The sequence below is a fragment of the Macrotis lagotis genome, chromosome 6 (genome assembly GCF_037893015.1).
Source record: "Macrotis lagotis isolate mMagLag1 chromosome 6, bilby.v1.9.chrom.fasta, whole genome shotgun sequence".
NCBI classification, from domain to species: Eukaryota; Metazoa; Chordata; class Mammalia; order Peramelemorphia; family Peramelidae; genus Macrotis; species Macrotis lagotis.
The window spans coordinates 55,376,736-55,401,051 of record NC_133663.1 but is presented as its reverse complement, the minus strand read 5'-3'; the positions used below and the strand labels follow the sequence as shown (position 1 = coordinate 55,401,051).

General features: G+C 37.5%; 1 protein-coding gene and 1 long non-coding RNA gene across 2 annotated transcripts in view; one reads left to right on the top strand and one right to left on the bottom strand.

Annotated features, from left to right (window-relative positions):
• FBXO36 (F-box protein 36) overlaps positions 1–24,316 on the top strand; it is a 97,911-nt gene that overhangs the window by 68,137 nt on the left and 5,458 nt on the right. Inside the window, exon 3 of the mRNA XM_074191207.1 lies at positions 11,685–11,857. Coding sequence (XP_074047308.1) covers positions 11,685–11,857 — 173 coding nt within the window. The remainder of the gene's footprint in view (positions 1–11,684; positions 11,858–24,316) is intronic.
• On the bottom strand, positions 23–16,632 carry LOC141490857 (uncharacterized). The gene is made up of 5 exons (XR_012469374.1): positions 15,951–16,632; positions 15,707–15,874; positions 15,440–15,585; positions 11,601–11,734; positions 23–1,492 (listed from the first exon to the last, which is right to left on the bottom strand). It is a non-coding gene; the product is annotated as an uncharacterized LOC141490857 (long non-coding RNA).

Here is a 24,316-nt window from a genome sequence, read left to right as displayed (position 1 = left end):
ACCACTGGATCTGGGGTGAGGAAGAAACTAAATTCAAATACAGCTCAAATACTTAGTATCTCTGTGACCCTTGGCATGTCTCTTTTAATCTGTCTGACTCAGTTTCCTTACCTTGAAATGAAGATAATAGTAGTCCCTACCTCCTAGACTTAGGATGAAATGAGATAGTATTTGTAAAGAACTTTAAAGCGCTGTATTGTTGTTGAGTCATTTCAGCCATCTGATTCTTTGTGACCCCATTTGGGGTTTTCTTGGCAGAGATATAGGACTGGTTTGCCATTTCCTTCTCCAGTTCATTTTACAGATGGGGAAACGGAGGCAAACACGATTAAGGGATTTGTCCAGGATCCTACAATATCTAAAATTGGATTTCAACCTAGGCTTTCCTGACTCCAGGAAGTGGTCCACTGCACCACTTAGTTGCCTTTCATGTTATATCAAGTGCTGCATTAATAGTGGTTATTATTAAGAAGAGTCAATTGGATTATATTTTAAAAAGAATATATTAGAGAAGCTGTGTTCTCCTTGGTTTGGGCAGAGTCTCCACTGGTTCACATTATCCACCCCTTCTCATCTCATGCTACTCTTGTCCCTCCCCAGAGGATCCATCCAACACACTGGAAACCTCCTTCTCAAGGACTCTCCAAACTAAATATTCCCAGTTCCCTCAGTTTACATTTATGTGACATGGAGTCGGAGTTCTTCACTATGCTGATTGTCTTTCCCTGTATACTCTACAGCTTATCAATATCCTTTAGCTCTGGGGCCCAGAATGAAGCATTATTAACATTCACATGAAGTTTGATGAGGGCCGAGGACAACGGGATTATTACCCTCCTTCCTAGGGTATTCCTAGTACCCTCCTACCTTCTTGTAGACCAAGACTACCTTAATTTAATATTTTGGCAGCTACTTCACTTTGTTGACCCAGGTAAATCACTAAGTGTTTAAGACTGGATTTGAACCCAGGTACTCCTGATTCCAGGGCCGGTACTTTATCCACTGCACCACCTAGCCGCCCCGAGTCTGTAGTTCTTAAAGCTTCAGAACAATTGCCATCTAATCATGTTTCCCCCATCTAATACTTGTGATGCTGATTTTTTTTTTCAGTACCCAAGTTAGGATTTTACATTTCTCTCTATTGGATTTCATCTTATCAATGTCAAAAACATTTCTTAGATCTTCATTCTGTCATCTTATGTATTAATTATCCCTCCTAGCTTGGTATCACTTGCAAATTTGATGAACATATTTTCTCTGCCCATATTCCAAGTCACCAATGAAAAATGTTAACCGACACAGGGCCTAAGGATTTCTGCACTGAAGTTGAACTCTTTCTCCAGCCATCCAATGAGTTTGGAATCTGTCTGATTGCATTGGTTGTATCCATTTCTCCATCTTCTCCATGATAATATGAGTTACTTTGATCAAAAGTATTGCTAAAGTCCAGGTAAATTAGATCTAATGCACTCCTCTCAGTAGTTTAGTAATCCTGGAAAAAAAGGAAATGAAGTTAGTCTGACATCACTGCTCTGTCTTCTTGTGTGTTAGCTATCCCTCCTAGCTTCATCCATGGTGATATATTTTTTTAAAGAATAGAATTTTGGCTAATTTTGGAAACAGAAAACCGCATATATCTCTTTTTATTAAGACAACATAGCTAAAAGTTCAAAAGCCCAGATCTACATAATTATAAGAGGATCAGGGTTATGTTACTTATATGTAGCTTTGGCTTTAATGCTTTATTAAAAATGAGTTTCTTAAGTTTAAAAAATAGCTTGACAGCATTATTAGAAAGCATAATCAAAAACCTTACTGAATCTTTGATTCCTCAAGGAATCTGGATATATTAACTATCTTTTTTTTTTTACTGATATTTTGAATCTTGTCATTTCTTAAAATAGAATCTTCCCACATGTTGAACTTATTAGTGATTTTTATTAATCATTAGAGATTTCTAATAATAACTGACATATGCTGCTTTCAAGTTTGCAAAGTACTTTACATGCCTTGCCTTATTTGAACCTCATAATAACTCTGCGAGATCTTACCATTCCCGTTTTGCAGATAAAGAAACTGAGAGAGGTTAAGAGGAATAACTAGCTCACAGTCACTCAGTAAGTCTCAGAGTTAAAATGTGACACCTTTTCTTCTTAGTTTTGATTCTAACAGAGAGTATATATCTCTACACTATTTTGCTATTCATTCTAGTCTCTTCCATAAATCCTTATGATTTATAAGTTTCTTTCTGGCTTCCTTTTTCTTTAAAAATATGTATCAAATTTAATCTATATTTTGCATATATAAAGTATATCTTCTATTTCTATATAAAAATATATCATATAATAATTTATCTTTGGAACATATTCCTAATCAAATATTCTTTTGGGAAAATATTCAGTGAGCACAATGATGTAAATAAAGTCAGCATTGAGAGGCAACAAACTCTGGTCAGATCTAATATTCAGAGTTACTGCAATGGTATCAAGGTTAATCCTTCTTTCTGTTAAGAGTCAATAAGCTGGGACGGCTAGATGGTGCAGCGGATAGAGCACTGGTGTTGGAGTCAGGAGTACCTGAATTCAAACCCATCTCAGACACTTATTACACTAGGTAATTATTATTACCTAGCTGTGTGGCCTTGGGCAAGCCACTTAACCCCATTGCCTTAAAAAAAAGTCAGTAAGCTAATTTTGGGGGGGAGACAAGGCAAATGGGATTAGTAACTTATCCGAGGTCACATGACTAGTAAGTATCAACACTCTGAGCTTGGAATTGAACTTAGATCCTCCTGACCCCAGGGCTGAACCTCTATCCACTGTGCTACCATGTTGGCCCCAATAAACCAACTTTTTCAAGGATTGCTATGTTAGGAGTATGTGTTTGCTCATTTTCTCAGAAATATCTTTTGGGTCAAAATAAAATATATCAATACATTTTTAGAAGAACAGATTAAAGGTAGTAATTAGGTTGTGATATTAGAGGTGGAAGGAATACAAAAGATCATTTAGCCCATCATCTGATTTCTGATGAAGCTGAGTCCCCAACAGCATCAGCCACAGTCAATGCCAGAACTACATCCCATTCTTATCTAACTTTCACGTATTCCCATAGAATCAGTACAATTTGTGTGGGCATCTGCAAGTAATCCACATTTTACTGAAAGCTTCAGTCAGTTGATATTATAAACTAGAGATATTTGCGAGGGGGTAGGAGTTTTAATATGAAAACATTTTATTAAGTAAGTTACAACATCTAAATCCCCATCATTGTGCATAACTTGTTTATTTAAACTTCCTGATATCTGTCTGGTGGCTGGAGAAAGACTTCATTTAATAGGAAAAAAAGGCAAACCCCTTAGGAAATAGGATTCCAAGAGACAGTGACAAAACAGGTTTCAGTAGATTACAGGATGTGGAATCCCTGAATCAAAGCTTATTTGCCTAAGACTTGTGATTGGTGGAAGCTGATTACTGCATGCTCCGGGCCTGTGGGAGGGGTAGAGCTGGGAAGAGCTGGAGGGAAGCCACCTCCAGTTTTCTGACGTTTCTGGCTTTGAATCAACCCATGTTTGCATAAAATTAAGTTTTTCTTGCCTTAAATACAGCACTGAATAGTGTTATGTACATAGTTGGTAAAAAAAATGTTTATGAATTCAATTAATTTTCCTGTTAATTCCCAAGGTGTAAATTGAAGGTGGTCCTAAGAATGGCTGGTCCTAACAACAGAATATTTAGCATAGCTGTATATGACTTAGACTCAGTCTTCCTCATCCCCTCCAAATGCCAAATGACCCAACCTGAATCTTTTCCAAGAAGTTCCCTCCTATTTGTGATGGAAAAAAGATCAGATTATTTCCTAAGAAGCACATGGCTAGGGCAAGGCTGCCCTAGCAGCAAGTCAAGAAAAACAAATGAAGGGAACGAGTCAAGGTAAAGAGTATATTAAATATCTATGTATAGGTTATTGTTATGTAAAAAGCCACATCCAATACAGCAAAGAAATTGGTCAAAATAATAAATAACTTTAGCCAATTTGCTAAATAAATTTAATTACAGAAAAAAATTGAAATAGGATAAAGGGAAAGGGGTTTGGTCAATATAGAGGCTCTGACTATTAACACAGAAATTTCTCTATATCCCAACAAGAAGCAAGATCCCATCATACATTTACAGTCTCTCTTGGGAACTTTTAAATCATCAATATTTCCCTTTGTTTCTCACAAATCAGAAGAGATTAGTAGAAAGGGCAATGGTCATTTTAAAAGCAACATATAAACAACATATAAAGCATTCATAAAAAAACAACATATAAAAACAAATATTTTGGAAACCTATCAAGACACATAAGACCTTTATATATACAATTATAAAACAGTTTTTACAGAATTAAAGGAAGAATTAAATAATTGGAAAGAGTCAATGCACATGGCTAGGTTGAATCGGTATAATTAAGAGAGGAACTACTACTATCTCTTTCAGCTCTACAACTAAAATTCTAAGCACTTCAACTAAACTATACTTAGAATTCAGTGCCAATGAAAATCAGTACCAATAAGTGAAATTCCATAGAATTACATTTTTAAAAAGCATTTTATTTTTTCTCCACTTTCATGACAAAACAATTTTTAGCATTCATTTTTACAAGATTTTGAGTTCCAAATTTTTCTCCCTCTCTCTCCCTTACCTCCCCTTTTCCAAAAGTATTAGACAATTTGATACATATGCACTTGTAAACATTTCCATATTAGTCATGCTCTTAAAGAAGAACTAGATCAACAGGAAAAAAAAACACGAATGAAAATAAAGCTTCAATTTGCCTTCAGAGTTCTTCTGTTCTTTATCTGGATGTGGCTAGCATTTTCCTTGGTGAATCCTTTGTCCTTGTCTTAGATCATTGTGTTGCTGAGAAGAGTCATTCACGGTTGGTTATCACTCAATATTGCTGATACAGTGGTTTTGGAGTTCTGCTTATTTCACTTTGTATCAGTTCATCCAAGACTTTTCAGGTTTTTTCTGAAATCCGTCTGCTTATCATTTCTTATTGTACAACAGGGTTCCATTACATTCATCTACCATTGCTTGTTCAGCCATTCCTAATTGATGGAAATTTCCTAATTTCCAATATTTTGCCTCCATCAAAAGGGTTGCTCTAAATATTTTTTGCACATGTAGGTCCCTCTCTCTTTTTTATGACCTCTTTGGGAGAGTAGTGATATTGCTGGATCAAAGGGTATGCACAGTTTTTTAAAATTTGTATTTAAGGCAAATGGGGTTAAGTGACTTGCCCAAGGTCATACAGTTAGACAATTATTAAGTGTCTGAGGCCAGATTTGAACATAGGTACCCCTGACTCCAGGGCCAGTGCTCTATTCAGTGCATTCAAATAAATTAAGTTTTATAAATCCAAGATCATAAAACCACAGGAAAAGGAATTTATTATTCAGGAAGAAAATAACAGCATGCTAAGTAAGGAGATTAAGTTTTAATCTTATACCAAATACTATAATAAATTCCAAATGGATCAATTAAAGTTATGAAAGAGGTAGAAAATTTTCAACTATTCAACAAATAAAGATGCGTGATTACTTTCATTAAATAAAAATATATAAAAATTAAGTGCTTTCACAATAAAAAGGCAGTACATACAGAGTAAAATGTGAAGAAAAAAGATTGATAAAGAAAACTTTTGCCATAAACATTTTTTTAAATTGCTTTATTGTTGCTATTTGTTTACACACAAGTCATCTCCCCTTACCACCATCATCTAGACTCCAATTGAACCCTCCCATGTGACAAAGAAAAACATTCAAAGTATATTGCGTATATATGGCAGCAGAAACCAAATCTACACCCTTAGTTTTCTATCTCTTCCCTTAGAGGGAGATGTATTTTATTGTCAGCTTTCCAAGACTGAAATTGTTCATTTCAATTATACACAAAACTTGAGTTTTATTGTTCTCATTTTCATTACTGGAGTCATGCAGTGGCTATACCTGGGCAACTAAGTGGTTCAGTAGATAGAGTGCTGAGTCTGGAGTCAGGAAGACCTGAGTTCAAATCCAGCCTCATACACTATCACTTTGATCCTGCCAGAGTCATTTAATCTCTATTTGAATTTTCTCAACTGCAGAATGAGTATAATAGAAACTCCAGGGCTGTTGGGAGGATCAAAAGAAATAATTATTATATATATATATAATTGTTTTATGTGACATATTATGCATTTGTAATCTATAAAATAAATATAATTACAATAATTATTGTGAAATGCTTAGCACTTAGCTCTATATAAATGTTAGCTATTATTATTACTCTCTTTTGGGGAATGTCTTTAATTTTTATGTAACAATCCTTGCAAAAATCCTGTGAGTCTTATTTCTTCCTAGTTTGGGAAGAGAGGAAGCTATTGCAAAATCAGAACTTTACTTTTCCCAGTCCATAGCATTTGTTTCAAATACATGCCTTTCTTATACGCAGCCTAACAAAGGTAAAAAAATAAATCACCTGTGATTTCTCTGTCATCACATTCAACTGCGATCAATGTATACCATGGAACCAATGTAAAGTAACAGAATGCCTTCTGTGGGGGGTGGGGGGAGGAAAGCAAGAATGGGGAGAAAATTGTAAAACTCAAAATCAATAAAATCTTTCTAAAAAAACAAAAAATAAATAAATAAATCACCAAAACCAACTCAGAAATCAATTGTGTGACAACATAGGCAAGAGTCTAGACCTACAGTCCCCCAACTATTCCATTCTTTTCTGGGCTGGGTGACCTTAGGTAAGTCACTTCTTGCTGTCAGAAGTAACTCTGACGATCAATCATTGTCAGTCAGTAAACATTTCTTAAGCCTCTGTTATATGCTTATGTTGAGTAAAAAATTTTAGAGAAGGTTCTTATGTACATTGCGAAAGTTTTTTCTCTTTTTTCACTTAATAGTATTATTTTTCCTAATTACATATATAGTTTTCAATAGTTATTTTTGTAAAATTTTGAGTTCCAAATGGTTCTCCCAAGAATCTGATATAGGTTATACATGCACAGTCATGTCAAACATATATCCAAATTATTCATGTGAAAAAGAATCAGAAAAAAAGGGGGGGAAACCACAAGAAAGAAAAAACAAAAAAAAGTTTGCTTTAATCTCCATTCAGCCATCTTAGTTCTTTCTCTAGATGCAGATGGCATTTTCCATCACAAGTATAGATGTTTTTCAACAAAAAGTTCCTACATGAATTAAAATCACATCTGGCAAAAAATAATAAAAATAGTAATATTTTAACAAAAATAGCAATAATAATTGCAACAAAGTTTAGAATATCCAAAAAAGTTCAAAGGGGATTCAAAAACAAACAAGTGTGTTTTATTACTTTTAAAAATCAGCATAAACAATTTAAATTTACAGCTTAATGTATGGTTTTAAATAAACAGATAATATAAGTTTATATACTATATAACATAATATTATATGGTCCAAAGGTTTCATATACAATATTTCTAAAAATTCTTCTTAGTAAATTTGAAACTTCATGTTTGTTCATGTCTTTTAAAATAAATGTTCCCTTCTCATATCCTAAAATCCATTTAAAATCTCCATAGAAATACCTATGTCATCTCCTTATTAGACACTCTTCACCAGCTTCTGATACTCTGTGTGTCACCATGGATAAATCAAATACCCCCTTTATTAACTATTTCTGGTACATTGGGGGAGTTCTTAGACACTGGAAAAAATATTAAATTCAATGTGAATTTCCCCAGTTTAGTAGATGATTGATTTTCAGCTAAGAGAGTTGGAACTCATCTGGCCCAGCCTCCTCATCTTACAGGAAAGTAAACTGAGGCACATGGAATTTGAGTAGCTTTTACTGAGGGCAGAATAGAATAATAGGAGGAGTGATCAGGCTGGAATTGGGGGGAGACTTGCCTCTGGTGCCACCAGTCATCTTGCAGGAGCAAATGAGCTGACCTCCCTCAAATCTCAGTTTCCTTCTCTGTAAAATCACAACAGTTATGGTACTGCCCTCCCCAGACTGTGGCCAGGATGGGCTGAGCTAATGCGTGTCAACCCCACTGTGACATGTGAGTGTCAGCGATCATTTTTTGTTGTTGCTACAGCTGTTGTTCTGATTGGGTCCTGACCCTGGCCTTGACCCTCCGCAGGAAAGAAAGGTGGACACAAATTTGAAATTGTACCTAAGAAAGCACGATGCCTTTGATCAAAACCTTTGGAGAAAATGCGATAAGTTCCTAATGAAATAGCCAGACTGCAAAATTAGTTGCAGCAATACCACCACCAACACAAAGCATCTTAAGAGGAACCAGATATCTTGGATCTAGACCCAAGTCATATAATAAAGGTTCTTTCTGGGGATGAGGAGTAGTGTCAAGTCACAATGCAAGAAAAATTTGCATAATACATTCTTTCTGCATATTGTGTTTCCTTCAAGTTATCAATATGAAATTAGGAGTGAATGATATAAGAGCATAGAACTCCCATGCTCTAAGAAGATGTGCATATGCACTAAATCTGTGTATATTTATTCTTTTTTACTGTACTTCTGCACTATCCCTCAGATAATCCTAACTTAATAGTCTTTTAGAAGAGGAAGAAAATTCCATGGGGCAGCTACATGGTGCCATAGTGGATAGACTGTGGACAAAGTGACCAAGATTCTTCTTCCTGAGTTCAAATCCAGTTTCAGATCCTTCCTAGGGGTGTGACCCTGGGCAAGTCACTTTACCTTGCTTGCCTCAATTTTCTCATTGGTAAAATGAGGAGAAAGAAATGGCAAAAGCACCCCAGAAAACCCCAAATGAGGAGGGAGTGGGGCAGCTAGATGTTACAGTGGATAGCGAACCAGTCCCAATGACAGTAGGACATAAGTCCAATTCTGACCTCAGAAATTTAACATTTTATTAGCTGTGTGATTCTGGGCAAGTCACATAACTCCATTTGCCAAAAAAAAGAAAATAAAAAAGAAAACCCCAAAATGGGGTCATGAAGAATCATACACAACTGAACAACAATAAAGAAAAGAAATCCACTGACTTTGGACAAATGATCTCTTTAGTCCCTTACATCATAAAATCCTGTGATTCTGTGTATCCCAGCATATATGAAGCATTAGCCTAAGCTGAACAGTCAAAAAGTTAAGATCAGGTATGGGGAGTCACTGACAGTTTATTTAAGGAAAGCTATGACTTAATCATGGCAATGCAGTTAGGGAAATATCAAAGAATTGAGCCAGAATTTGCTTAATCAAACCATTTCTTTAATTCTTGCAAATGAAAGAGAAAAGACACATTCCAAAGAGAAACCCAGAATCTTAGTGCTATGAAGTAAAGCTTCACCAAGTTAGAGCAAAGCTGGAATATTTCTGCAATATTTTGAGAAGACATGAAATCAATGAAGGGTTTTGTCAACTTAGGAAATTTCTGAAAGTATTCAAATTTCGGAGGTTAATGAAGATATACAATATGAAGTCAGGTTTAGCAGCCTTAGGCAGAAGGGTGGGGTGAAGTAATCAGAGAAAAAGGTAAAATATTAACAGAAATTGATTGCAGCAAGTTAACTTTGCTTAAGCAAATATTCCCATTGTTCTGTTGAAGTTTTCCCTAGGAAAATCACTTTCCCATTGTGCCCTGAGGTAGCATTGACTTTTGCAGGAAAACCAACTTTCTAGAAAACCACTATTACATAATAGTGGGCCTAGAATCTTGATTCTGCAGGAAATCTCTCTGTAGGGGTGCAGATAATAGAGTGGAAAGGAGGGAAAAATTGGAAGGGGAGAGAACAGGTTCAAAGTACCTTTGAATTTCAGAAGTGAAAATAAGTGGCTTTGGACACTACTTCATAATGGTAGCAATAATAATCATTATGGTGCATTGCTGTCTGCAGGTGTTTCATGCAAGGTATTTCATGTAGTTATCAAAGCCACTCCAGGAGGGATGCCATTCAGTTATTCTCATTTTCCAGATTAGGAAATTACGACATAGATGGTAAAATAACTTGCTCCTGGTCCCATAGCCAGGCTTTGAAACTGGATTCAAGTACAGTGTTTTTTTCCATGATAAAATAGTTGTTGCTAAGAAAAATGGTATCAAAATATTGTTGGTGTCGTCATGCTCAGATCATTGAGGATGAAGGAGTATCAAGGGGAGGAGCAGAAGCAGAAGCAGAAAAGGGTGGCAGAAAGCTGTTTACATGTTCATTGATTCTTTTTCTTTCCTCTGACTTCATTCTGGAGAGTCAGTTTAATTCTATTTAATAAACTTTTATTAAGCATTGTCTAGAAATACCAAAAAAATTCTCTGGCTTCAAGGAATTTAGATTCTACCAGGATGAGTAATCCTCTTGAAGCCCATGGGGATGGGAGGGTCCCCTGTAAAAGTCCCTCTTTTATTTATTTATTTATTCATTCATTCATTCACTTATTTATCTATTTATTTCCAAGGCCACACAACTAGGTAATGATTAAGTGTCTGGGGTCGAATTTGAGCTCAGGTACTCCTGACTCCAAGGCTGGTGCTCTATCCACTGTGCCACCTAGCTGCCCCAAGTCCCTCCTTTATCAATTCCTCTTCCCTGACTTCAGAAAAAACAGGGTGAGAAATGTGGGAATGAGCCAAGGGAAAAACAGCCTTTCTTTTTTGTTTTTTTTGTAAGGCAAATGGGGTTAAGTGACTTGCCCAGGGCCACGCAGCTAGGTAATTAAGTGTCTGAGGCCAAATTTGAACTCGAGACCTGACTCCAGAGCCAATGCTCTATACACTTTGCCACCTAACTGCCCCAATCATCTTTTAAAAACGAACTTGGGGTCAGCTAGATGGCACAATGGATAGAGTACTGGTCCTAGAGTCAGGAGGACCTGAATTCAAATCCGGCCTCAGACACTTAATAATTGCCTAGCTGCGTGGCCTTGAGCAAGCCACTTAACCCCATTGCCTTGCAAAAAACATAAAAAAAAAAATCCCAAACTTGGAGGATTTTGGAAAGACTCAAACCCAGAGGGTGGGCTCCTGAGCCATATACTAGACTCCCCAAGGCCATCTGCCAAGGCCAGGCTGGGCTCTGGCCTGCTGTGCTGTGGGAGGCTGCTCTCCCATTCAGTCACAGATTCTGAGTATTTAAGGAGAAGCCCCACCTGCCCCGTGGATTATTAACATGTCTAATTGTGGAAGGTTGATTTGATTACAGGCATTAAACTATTTATATATGATTTATATATGATCATAATGTATTTTGCTTATGTGCTACAAATCTCTATTTGACCCTCACAACATTTCTCCTAAGTAGGTGCTATCATCTCTAATTTACAGATAGGGAAACTGAGGCAGACAGTTTGGGTGACTTGCCAGACAACTAGGAATTTGAATTCAGATCTTCCCAACTCCAGGCCTGACAGGGAAAGGGTTTGGCTGGGAGGGAGCCTTTGTTCTTGTAGTGGGAGAGAAGATTTTCCCTGGCTCTCAGCACTCCAGAGATGCTTAGTGATACACGGCCTCCGTCACCTCGGCAACTGAGCAAAGGACAAAGGGGACTCCCTGTAACCTAGCACCAGGCCCAGAGAAGCATCTTTGAGCTGGTGCCTTACCTGCATCAGGAGGGAGGCGGCAGCAGCCGCCCTCTATGTGGAGAGGGCAGCACCTCTTAATCATGCCTGTTGTTTGAATTACAGTCCAAATCGCCTTAGTATTCGGTTCCAAAGTTCTGCAGTACGTCATCAATCTGTGCAAAGGTAAATATGATTACCTGGAGCGACTCTCTGACCCTCTGCTCCTACATATTGTCTCTTACCTGGATCTTGAAGACATTGCCAGGCTCTCTCAAACATCTCACAGATTTCAAAAGGTAATAATAATAATAATAATAATAATAATAATAATAATAAACTAATGATATATTATTTTGCACCTATTTGTGAAGACAAACACTCCTATGAGATACTGTTGGTAGCTCCTCTGGTGGTTGGCGTTGGGGCCCTCTCTGGTGGAGATCTGCCCATTTTGACAAGGAGGTTTTATAAAAAGTTTTCTTTACAGATCTAGAATTTAGATTTTAATCAACAGTGTTGATCCCTTTTGATCTGTGATTAAAACAGCCTCCAGCTCTCCACTTCTTATGGTCAGGGTATTCCTATGTCTTTACCCTATGAATAAACCACACAAACACTGTAACTTTCTCACATTCACAAAAGCACTTAGTGTTAGGGTTGGATATTATAAGTCTCTGATGTTTCTGTTAACAAACAACCTTATCATTGATTGACCCTGATTCTTTTGCCTCCAATGACTGGTGTTTATTATTCATCTTTACAAGAAGGGAAGCTACCCCCTTTCTATCAGAATTAAGCAAAATGATACTAATTAACTCATTTATTTTCAAGGCCATCTGCTACCATGTGTTGTTCAGTCATTTTCCCATCATATTCGACTCACCATGACCCCATTTGGAGTTTTCTTGGCAGAGATATTGAGAGATTTGCCTTTCCTTTCTTCAACTCATTTGACAGATGAGGAAACTGAGACAAATGGGGTTTAGTGACTTACTCAGGGTGGCACAGCGGGTAGGTGTCTAAGGCTGGATTTAAACTCAGGTCTTTCTGACTCGCAAGACGAGTGCTCATTCCATTGGACCACCTCAAGTTTCAGGGGTCTTTGGTCTTCAGCCCCATTAGAATGGCTCCATGTCCCCAATCTGAGGAATAATTCACCATTTTTCTTCCAGAATGAAAGCATTAGTGCTGAGGCTGCTTAGGCCTCTGCTTTCTTCCAATCAAAGTGGTTGGAGATCATAGGATGTTACTGCAGAGAGAACCAAGTCTTTTCTTTGCCCAAAGTGACCCAGTACTGGGGCCCTTTTGAAGCCAAAAGTGGGTGTATGTCTTTTCAGGAAACATCCCCTTGATTTTTGTTGTTTTTAATATTTTATAAGTTCGATTCATTTACTATTAGTATTATTATTTATTTTAAACTTAAATTATTATTTTAATGTGTATTTTCAAAATGATGACACTTTAAAAGGAAGATACCATAAGATAAGCCAGTAGTAAGCTAACAGGAGAGCCCCAGTTCATCTTTGATGAATCTGAGTCACTGAACGTATATGGACCTCATTCCAGATCACTTAAAGTACAGAGATTAGAATAGAATAGGAAAGAACATAACTGCTGGGTCATGGAGACCAGGAGAGGGGCTGCAAGGGCACAGTTTGTTCCGATTTGCTTTGTTTTGTTTTGTTTTGTTTTAAAGAGAAAGGAACTTGTAAACTCTACAACAGTGAACTTGTCTTTATTTCCTGGCAAAGTCTTCGAAGATATCATTAAAGCAATGACTAGTGAGCCACAGAGAGCCAGCATGGTTTCCTCAGAGCCCACCAGACATTTCCTTTTTTTTGACAGGATTACTAGAATGGTGAATAAGGACAATACTGTGGCTATAGGTTACCTGGATTTTAGCAGAATCCTGTTATATCTGTTTTATGATCATTGAATGTCTGCTTGCCTCAGTTTCCTCATCTGAAAAATGGAGCTAAGGCTGTTGTGAAGATCATGTGAGATAATATTTGTTAATATTTTAAAATATATTTGTAAATATATGTGAGAAGCTATTTTAAAAATACATTTATAAATATATGTGAGATAATATTTTAAAATATATTTGTGAATATATGTAAGCTATTTTAAAAATATATTTGTAAATATATGTGAGGTATTTTAAAAATATGTGAAATAATATTTGTAAAAAGTGTCTGACACAAGAGTAGTCACTAAATCAATGCTTATTTCCTTCCTGTACCAAGCTGGAAAGGAAACCTCATGGTCTGTTAAATTTTGCGTAGTCAGATAGCCAAAGGCTTCACAGTTCATCCTCCAGAGATGAGACCAAAGTACATGATATTTCATGGTTACTTATATATTTATGTGGATAAAAACAAAGTCAGTATAAATCAGAAGTATGTTCCATGTGGTACCCAATTATTGAGAAAATAGGTACTGGTGGGGAAGTGGGAGAGAGAAAAAAAATTTTTATAGCTTTCTTACAGTTCTTAAAGAGTGGACACTAAGAGATATTGGGGGAGGGACTATGAGAAGCTAGGCCCACTGATGCATTGTTGGTGCAGCTGTGGCTAATTCTGAAATCCTGGAGAGCAGTTTGGAACTATGTCCAAAACAAAGACCCAAAAAACCCATGCATACCTAATTGACCCTCCAATAACACTTCTAAAGAGATAAAAGAAAAAAGAAAATGACCTATGGACACTAAAATATTTATAGCAGCTCCTTTTGTGGTAACAAAGAATTGAAAACTGAGGGAATGCCCATCATTTTTTTTATTGTTTTTTTAATTTTACAATTTTTTCCCTCAATCTCGCTTCCCTACCCCACCCACAGAAGGTAGTCTGATAGTCTTTACATTGTTTCCATGCTAATGATCAAAATTGAATGTGTTGAGAGAAATCATATTCTTAAGGAAAAAATAAGATAAAAGAGAGATAGCAAAGTTACATAATAAGATAATATGTTTTTTTTCCCCCTAAATTGAAGGTAATAGTCTTTGGTCTTTGTTCAAACTCCACAATTCTTTCTCTGGATACAGATGGTATTCTCCATTGCAGATACCCCAAAATTGTCCCTGGTTGTTGCACAGATGGAATGAGCAAGTCCCTCAAGGTTGAACATCACTCCCATGTTGCTGTTAGGGTGTACAATGTTCTTCTGGTTCTGCTCATCTCACTCAGCATCAGTTCATGCAAATCCCTCCAGGCTTCCCTGAATTCCCATCCCTCCTGGTTTCTAATAGAACAGTAGCGTTCCATGACATACATATACCACAGTTTGTTAAGCCATTCCCCAATTAATGGACAAGGGAATGCCCATCACTTAGAGAATGGTTGAATGAGTTTTGATCTATGATTGTGATGGAGTACTACTATTGTGTTGTAAGAAAAGATGAAGGGGGTGGTTTCAGGAAAAACCTGGGATGTCTTGAACTGGCACAAAGTGAAATGAACAGAACCAGGAGAATATCGTAAAGATGATAGCCTGGAAAAGACTTGGCTACTCTCCCCAACAATTCCAAGAGACTCATGGTAAAAAGTGCTATCCACCTTCAAAGAGATAACTGATGAACTCTGTGTGCAGATTGAAGCATATTTCTCTCTCTCTTTTCTTTTTTTTTGAGGTAAATGAGGGGAAATATGACTATTGAAGTTATTTATTTTGCATGATTTCATATTTGTAATAGGTTTTGTGTTTCTTCCCTTCTCAATGGAAGGAGAAAATTTGAAACTGAAAATTGGATTTAAAAAAAGTGGGTTCATAGAACAGCGATTGCTCTATTCCTAGTTCCTAAATGCCCACTGTTCATCGTAGTAACTCAGCATCACAACAACCCAGATCCCCCATCTATCTCCCCTTTAGCATAAGCTTACCTAGGCTCACCTCCCAAGTCAGGGAAGTTTTCAGCTCCATCAGGTCTAAGAAGAGGAAAGAACAATATAAGCTCAGAGTTCAAATTTGCCCTTTTACCGGTGTGACCCTGGAAGTCACTTATCACTGTTCACCTCAGTTTCTTCATCTGGAAAATGAGAGAGAAAGGAAATAGCAAAGTATTCTGATATCTCTGCTAAGAAAATCCCAAATGAGATCACAAAGAATCTGATGTTATTGAAAATGACTGAACAACAACAAATCATTACCCAATAGAAGGATCATAGAATGTAGAGTTTGGAAGGACCGGAGCTCTTCTATAGATGATGAAACTGTGATGTGACATGCCCACAGTCACAAGGGGGAGAGCCAGGAGCACAACTTGGAGATGAACTCAAATCCTCTGACTGTATTACATCCAGGGGCTTGTCTTGAATCTTTTAAAAAAAATTACTTTTAAACTTTCAAATTTCTTACTGGAGGGAAAAGTAATAGGATTGACACTGTTCCTACCTGGAGAAGGGAGTTGCTTAGCTTGCCAGGAGAATCTTGTCCTTTTTCTGGGTTGGAAGTCATTCAGCAGTTTTAATGGACAGGTCCTACAATGGATTGGTTTTTCTTCAAATCTTTTGTCAAAGACTTGCCAAGGAAATATAAATCAGGAAATAAGCATAGGACAGTGTGGCCTCAATGATTAGCCACCCAGGTAGAGAGAGGGTCAAGGGGCCAGCTCTGTTATTAACTCCACATTTCACGATGGTTAAGCCACTTTAATCTGTGGGCCTTGTTTTCTCGGTCTGTAAAATGAGGGGACAAGGTGATGACCTTCGATCATGGAAGAATCTTTAGAAATCGGAGGAATCCTAAGAAATCATCAAGTCCAATGCTTCACATTTTACAGATGAGGAAACCGAGACCCATCATGGCAATGTGGTTTGCCCCAAGAGTCCCAAGTGGCAAGGTTCCCTTCAGCCCTAAACTACCTCACTTTTCTCCCCTGGATACAAGTGTTAACTAAGCAAAGTGTCACCAGAGGGCACTAGACCCCTCACCAGCCTTGCCATGGGCTCAAGTGTGTTGTGAGCCAGATCTGGTGGGCCAGGTTGGAACAGTGCCTACAACTAACTACTACTAACAGTGCCAGGCTACTGCGGGGCAGGGAGGGATGTGGGGGTGAGGGGCGTATGGGAGGAGCCTCCTACTCCTCTTTTTACCTGTTTGATGGGCAGACTGTGTGTTTCAGGTGATGGCTTTCTGATGGATCCTTGGGGGGGAAAAGTAAATCAATGACCATTTTAGGATATCTTTGAAAGACTGTACGTGTCTTTGAGAGGACCCAGAACGTTGAGGAAATGACTTTTTTTACTGGAAGTTATTTCTAATACAATTTTATTTCCACGAGCACAGAGATGCCCCAGACTACCTTGTTCTCATCGTTCTGGAGCCATCTCCATCTGCGCTAGGACTGACATTTCTATCTAAGGTTTCACTGGAGCTACTTGGAAAAACAAATTCATTAACTTTCTGAGCTTTTCCATTTGCTACTTGTATTTGGGGCAGGTCCTAACTTGATTGCAGCCTCAGACAGTGGCTGATTGTGGGATAAGATGTTAACTTGTCTTACCTGTAAATTCATTCAGCAGATTTTTATTAAATGCCTACTACACTCAAGACCACCTCTTAGTGAGTTCAAATCTGACCTCAAACACGTCCTAGCTGTGTGACCCTCTACAAGTCACTTAACCCTGCTTGCCTCAGTTTCCTCATAGGTAAACCAAACTGAAGGAGATGACAAACCACTGCAGTGTCTTTGGCAAGAAGACCTTAATGGGGTCACAGTCAGACATGACTGAAAAATGACTGAACAACAATAATCCCAACACATTCAAAGCGTTGTACCAAGTATTTAGGAGGAGGCAAAGATCCCTACTCCTAGTGGAGACAAAACAAGGCACACAAATTTATTCATATACTCAACAAACATTTACTGACTGTGTTTTAAGGACCTTGTGTGGATCTCTGTTGGGGATGCAGAAAAGAATTAGACAGAGTCCTTGCCCTTTTGAAACTTATAGCCCAGAATCAGAGCTGATTTACTGAAAAATAATACATGAGTTCATAGAATTTCAAGTTGCAAGGCTGATTTCCACATACAGATTATCATAAGGAGGGACTTTAGGGTCATCTGGTCTAATTTTGATATTTTTTCAAATAAGGAAATGAGATTCAGAGACATTCAAACCCTTGTCCTTGGTCACACAAACGGCAAAGAACAAAACCAAGATTTGAGCTTGAATCCATTGATCTCATTCTCTGCATTCTTGAAGCGTCTCTGAGCTCCAAGGGGCCATTCTGGTCTCTACCTGTTGCCACAACCCAGAACTTCAACAGAGGATTGTTCTCATTACCACTTTCTCAGGAGACCCTTCTGCTCATGTCCCTCTGGCCACGGATCCTTGCAGACTCTTACTCATCTTGACTCTGGTTACCTTGGAAGGTTACTAGCTTTGCTCATGAGGGAAAGGGGAGGCTTTCCTATTGTCCATGGACTCTTGGCTTACTTTGGGTTCAGCATTTGGGTAGAATAAACCACTTACTGAGGCTTCTCATCGACTTTTTTGATCATTACTCAGTTTGATGTAGCTGATGGTATGTGTGGAAAGTGGGTGGTGTGTCAAAAAATGGCATTTGAGCTTGACCTTGAAGGATAATTTCAACAAGTAAAAATAGTAAAGGAAGGGTATTGCAGGTATAGGGAACTCATAGGCAAAAGCTCACAAATCAGAAACTGCAGGGTCCCCTTAAAGGACTTTTGACTATTCAAAAAATTGAAAATTTTTTAACAGGGATATGTGCTAGGAAGCTTAATCTGGTATTATTGTGTGTGATGGATTTTCAGGTGTGGTAGAGAGAGAGACTAGCAATATGATCAGTCAGGAGACTTTCGGTTGTCTAAAGGAAATGCCTTGAGAGCTCTGAATGAAAATATTAGGAAAGGGAAGAGGAAGCAGAGGTGGGAAGTTGAATCTCAGTTGTAGAATCATGCAGATTGCCCCCATGATATAACACTTTAAATCACTGATCTTGGTATCATGCCCATGGTATTGTTGTTATTTATCCCCATTTTACAGATGTTGAAACTGAGGCTATAGAACTTAGTGACTTTTTGGTTATGGAAGGCAAAGGAGAAAGAACCAAAGATAGATCTGTGGGATAGGGATTGGAGAATCTTTAAAGCATTAAAGAGATAGATGGTATTTTATTCTAGTGGTCATGAGAATCTGCTGAAGGTGATGAAGCAGGTAAAGGACATGGCCAGACTAGGCATTCAAAACACTATTTTGACAGTTGGTATGAAGGTTAAGTTTGTGAGGGGGAGAGATATTAACATGATACCCCTTTTCTTTTTTATAAAAAAAGGACAAAATGAGAAAAAGAAAAGAATCTTTCAACAAGTGTTTTCAAGTTCTTCCTATTCATCAAGTTTTCCACAAAGTTTTACTCTGATGTCTTATCATACTCAAAAGCAAGTTCCAGAGGACTGTAGACTCTGGCAGGTTCCTCCATGATGAAAAGGCTTTGATTTTGGCCTAAGCAGACCAGGGTAGTAAGGATCCACCAGCCAAATGGGGAGAGCAGTTTGGACCCTTGGTGATGGTTTCATTGACCTTAGCATCTATAAAACAAATTAAAACATAAAATAGTCACCAGTCTCATGTAGGTATTTTTTCTCTTTGCTGTGATATTGTTGAGATGGTAGGCAAGGGGGCTGGCAGATATCAAGAATCATGTCATTTTTAGATCATCTATGAACTTTCATTTGACCATTTCTTCATTTGAGATTCTTGTCCAATGACTAACAAGGGGAAATAGTGCCAGAGAAGCTGAATCTCATTAATCTTGACATTTTTGCTTTAAATGAAACCAGAAGAAAGAACTTGTAACTAAATGGAAGGCTGGCTTACTCCAAGAGACAAAAAAAAAAAAAGGAATTGGTGGAGTGGATTCTGTCAAGTTTCCCAAAGCACCAAGAAACATGATTTTGTGTGATATTTGATCATTATATATTGCAGTATTAATGATGAGAAGTATTTTTACAAAAAAAATCACTCTGAATATAATAGTAGCTTTTGTATCAACATTAATTGCTAAGGTTGAAAAGAAAAAATATTAGAAGAACCTAATATACTCAAAATTAAATCAATATACACTAAGATACTTGGTGATCTCATGAAAAAAACGGAAAGGTGAGGATAGAGAGAAATATATGGGAGAGTATGATTCAGCATTTAAAAAAAATGAGTGAGGGGCAGCTAGGTGGCAGAGTGGATAGAGCACCAGCCGTGGAGTCAGGAGTACCTGAGTTCAAATCCGGCCTCAGAGACACTTAATAATTATCTAGCTGTGTGGCCTTGGGCAAGCCACTTAACCCCATTGCCTTGCAAAAACCTAAAAAAAAAAAAAAATGAACGAGGCCAAAAAGTTGTATATACTAGAAACTTCACACCTTCCTTTTTTAAAAAAAATTGGTAGTCACTGAATATAGTGAACATCAAATAATATGATTAAATATCTAAAATATGTTATATTTTAGCAATCAGGTAAAGATGATACCTGAAGATGCTGAAACTTGGAATCATGGTGCTAGATTGGGAAATGCCAACTTTCATCAGTTGTCTCTTTTCCTTTTTAAATTGTGAATTTCTAGTGGTTGACTATCTGTGTAGAGTCAGACCATCAACTTATCAGAGCTATGATTAGAACTAGAAAGAAAGCAAGAAAGAATAATAATGAGAGAAATATAAAGTACAATTGAAATCATTTCATCCAGAACATGTAATTGACCTTCAAAATAGAAAATGAACAACAGAAATGACATTTGATATCAATTAAAATAATTTTATACAAAAATCAAACCAGTGTAAATCAATGTCCATAATCAGGAGACCAAACAAGCTCAGAAGAGCCTTAGTAAAACTCTTCTGGCAATTGCCAGACAGAAGGCTACCATAAACAACACGAGATATATAGAAGTCTGTCTGTAAAAATCTCATAAAGAAGGTTGGTGAACAATTACTACCTTAGAACTATCATCTATAAAACAAAAATCACTGGAAGGTAATAACCAATTTAAATCAAGTTTAGCAAAACATTCAGCTAAGTAAAAACATCCCAGGGTTATTTAAGGATAAAATGGAAGTACAAAGAAAAAAGAAGATATTTGCAAAATTTATTATAATAAACTGTCTTTTCCTTCACAGTCAGTAGGGATACCATCATACTTGGACTTACCCAGTCTTCAATGAGGTAATAGGAAAAGTGGAAATATTACTAAAGAGAACAAAGATAAAGAGTCGGCTGACTTGGGCACAGTGTAAACCAAGGAGGACTGTCCATACAGTTGTGAGGACAGTAGGAAAGATCAGTAGGAGAGGAAGATAACCAAAAATGTGGAGAAAAATCTTGGACCTTAATGCTGAAAAAAGGTAACTAAATGCATCAGTAACTGGCAACTATCATATATCTACTCTTCCATCAACACATGAAAGTCATCTTCACATTGGGATTGAGAGAATCTTCAATGAGAGCATTCATAGAGAACAATCTGACTTTGATAAGTGATATTTGACAGAAGGCAACAGCTTTTAACATTTTACAACTGACCATTGTGGTTATTGTTATAACTGAAAGAGCTAAAGAATTTAAGACTCCACTGTACTTACTGCTTGTTGATTATGAAAAAATTATATTTGCTTTGGTAGACCAAAATGGTGCTTTGTATCATCTTTTCCACAAGGGGTCTCTCATTCATTCATCAAAATCATTCAAGATTCCTTGACAGTCAAGACAATAGAAATAGCCCCATTTGACAGCCCCTCTGATCACAGACAGCAAATGAGGGAGAAGTATGCTCACCAAAAGTGTTGGGGAAGCTTTAGAGCAGAATCCAAGGCTAAGAAGGATTTCCTGTGGCTGAGGTCCTTTTAGATACTCTATGATAGTGTTTTGATCACATCGAGCTCTGAAACAATGAAAAAACCTCTCAATGGAGATCTGTAATCATTCAACAGAGTTTATTCTCATCATCCACGGAAAAACTAAGTGAGGAAACATATCTATTGTTCAGATACAACATACTTTGACATGTGTTTGGGGGGGACCCAGAGTTGAAAAAGAGAAGAGAGTGATCTGGATTTTTTAAGGAAACTTAAGATTTAATGACTCTTAAGATTATGAAAGCCACAGCTCATCTTTTTAATATTTTAATATAACTTTTTAATAATTTTTCTACTAATATTGCTGTGAAGACAATGAATGTAATAGTCTTTGAAGAATTAAATATAGACTCATCTATAAAACAAGCTGGAGCAGAAAATGGCAAACCACTTTAAATTCCTTACCAAAAAACCCCCAAACAGGGTTACAAAACTTTGGACACACAACTGAAAAACAAAAAAATCACAAAGTGGGCAGTTGTATATCCAAGAAGGCTGAGGACTGACAGATGGGCAACCAAGATGTCCCTCTGGTAACCATGCAACATTAGGAGAAAATGAGGAAGGCCTCCTGCTCGTTGGGTGAACCCCCAAGGTGACCATCCTGGACAGGAGTCACGCAGAATGAGCAAGTGCAAGAGCTTGCAGTCTGCATTGTTTTTTTTTTTAAGGTTTTTGCAAGGCAATGGGGTTAAGTGGCTTGCCCAAGGCCACACAGCTAGGTCATTATTAAGTGTCTGAGGTTGGATTTGAACTCAGGTCCTCCTGACTCCAGGGCCCTTACTCTATTCACTGTGCCACCTAACTGCCCCCTTGCAGTCTGCATTGTTGAATGAATGAATCTTCCTAGTTGATGGAAACACAGACCCATTTGAATATTGGAGAATGTGTCAACTGCCAGGAGTACAAGAACAAAAAGATAACAATCTCTAGCTTCAAGAAGTTTCCACTCAAAATAATTTTAAACACAATTCATGCTTTGTGATGAGACAATAAGAATTATTTGTTAAATAAGTAAACTAACCAGTGATGGCCTGAAGAATAGAAAGCACTTTCTAATTATGAGTGTACAGTTGCTTTTGATGTGTGGATTTTATTTGTTCTTATTGTCACACTGTAGGCATGAATCAAGAGCACAGTGATGATCATTTTTCTTTTTAAAAAAGTCATTCATTGAAGGGAAAGTCAAGGAGTTGGGGAGTTAGAATACACCTCTTAATTAATGTTTTATCTATTCTTCCACATCATTTCTTGACAAGATGACATAACGTTGTTACATTGGCAGCTTGGACAATTTTGCGATTTGTCCTCATTTTGTTCCCATGTCCAATAATTCTACATTTTGACATGATATGGACTTGCTCGGAGAAACTTTTGGAATTTAGGTGACATAGGCTTTAGTGTCCTGACCCATGAGACCATTTATCAGTAGTTGTATATAGTAGACACTTAAGACTAGCCCTGACTATAAATACCACTTTGATCATAACACAGGGTTATGGCAAAGCAATGTTTTATAGCATTTAAAGAAGTTTTAGAACTGTACATCCTTCTTAGTCCATTGACACAAACTGGATCTTTCTTTACTCGTCCATATCAGGTTGTGAACGCAATAGTCTTCTAGCTAAAATATAGGGAAAGGATAAAGCAGAGTTTGTAAAAAGATCCTAGCTTGACTTGGCCTCATTCTTCTTCCTTTATATAAGAGATGAATGAAGCCTCCAGGAAACAAAGAAGAAGGAGGGAAGCTAAATGGGCAGTGCTTTTCAGAGATCCATTTGAAGTGGCAGGTCTCCTTAGGATTTCAGTTACAGATAGAGCCACTGTTCAAGAAAAATCTATATACTTCAGGAGGGGAAGAAGAATAGGTTGCCAAGGAATACACATTAGCTGAAAGTCAGTTTCCCCAAAGTCAGCAAAATAATAATATGGACCCAAGCAAGAATGGAATTTTCTATGAAACTCACAGTGACATTCCTATAACCACAATTCAGCTTTGAGATGAAAACTCCCACACCTCAAGATCTGAGAAAACTGTGTGACTTCTTGGGTCATAGTTTTCTTACCTATAAAATGAGGATTTTTAGACTAGAGGTACATTCTTTCCACCTTCAAAACTATGGTCCTATGATTCTATGAAAGAATTCCTCCTACTTCTCTCCCAGGATTGCTGCGGTAGGGCAGCAGTTCTCCAAGTAGTATAGTGCTGCTGACCCTGAGAAAACCTTATCCAAATCAATATACTTTGTGCATTATGGAATCACAGCATTAGGATCAGAGATTCAAAACTGGAAGGTTCCTGAAATCTTAGAGATGAGCCAAGTGAAGCCCAGAGAGTGATAGTGCCTAAGTCGTATAGCTGGCTAAAAAAAAAAGGCAGGATTTACCCTCAGCTCCTCTAACTTCAGAAACAGTGACTTTTCATTAGAGTAGATAGAAGGGAGCTCAGAGGTCATTTCCTCCATAGCAACCCATTCCCTCTACAGCATCCCCCAAAAGTCATCATGCAGCCTTCTGGTGAGAACCAACAAAAGGCAAATACCACAAAGCCAGAGGCAGCATATGCTATTTTTGGATACAGCACATTGGTAGGAATTTTTTTTTTCTTTTATGATGAGTCTCTCTCTGCTTATTGCTCCCTTTGGGGCAAAATAGGGTAGATTTAATCCCTCTATCTTTTAAGATAATGAAGATTGTTCTATACAGCCCTTATATTTTCCTTCTTCAGGTAACACACACAATTACCTTCAACTACTTTTCATATTTCAACATATTCTCTGGTCCTCACCATCCTTATTTGCTTAACTCCTAAATATGGTGCCCAGAACTGAAAATGATACTACAGATTGGCCTATTTAGGGCACAGGAAAACAGAACTAGGAA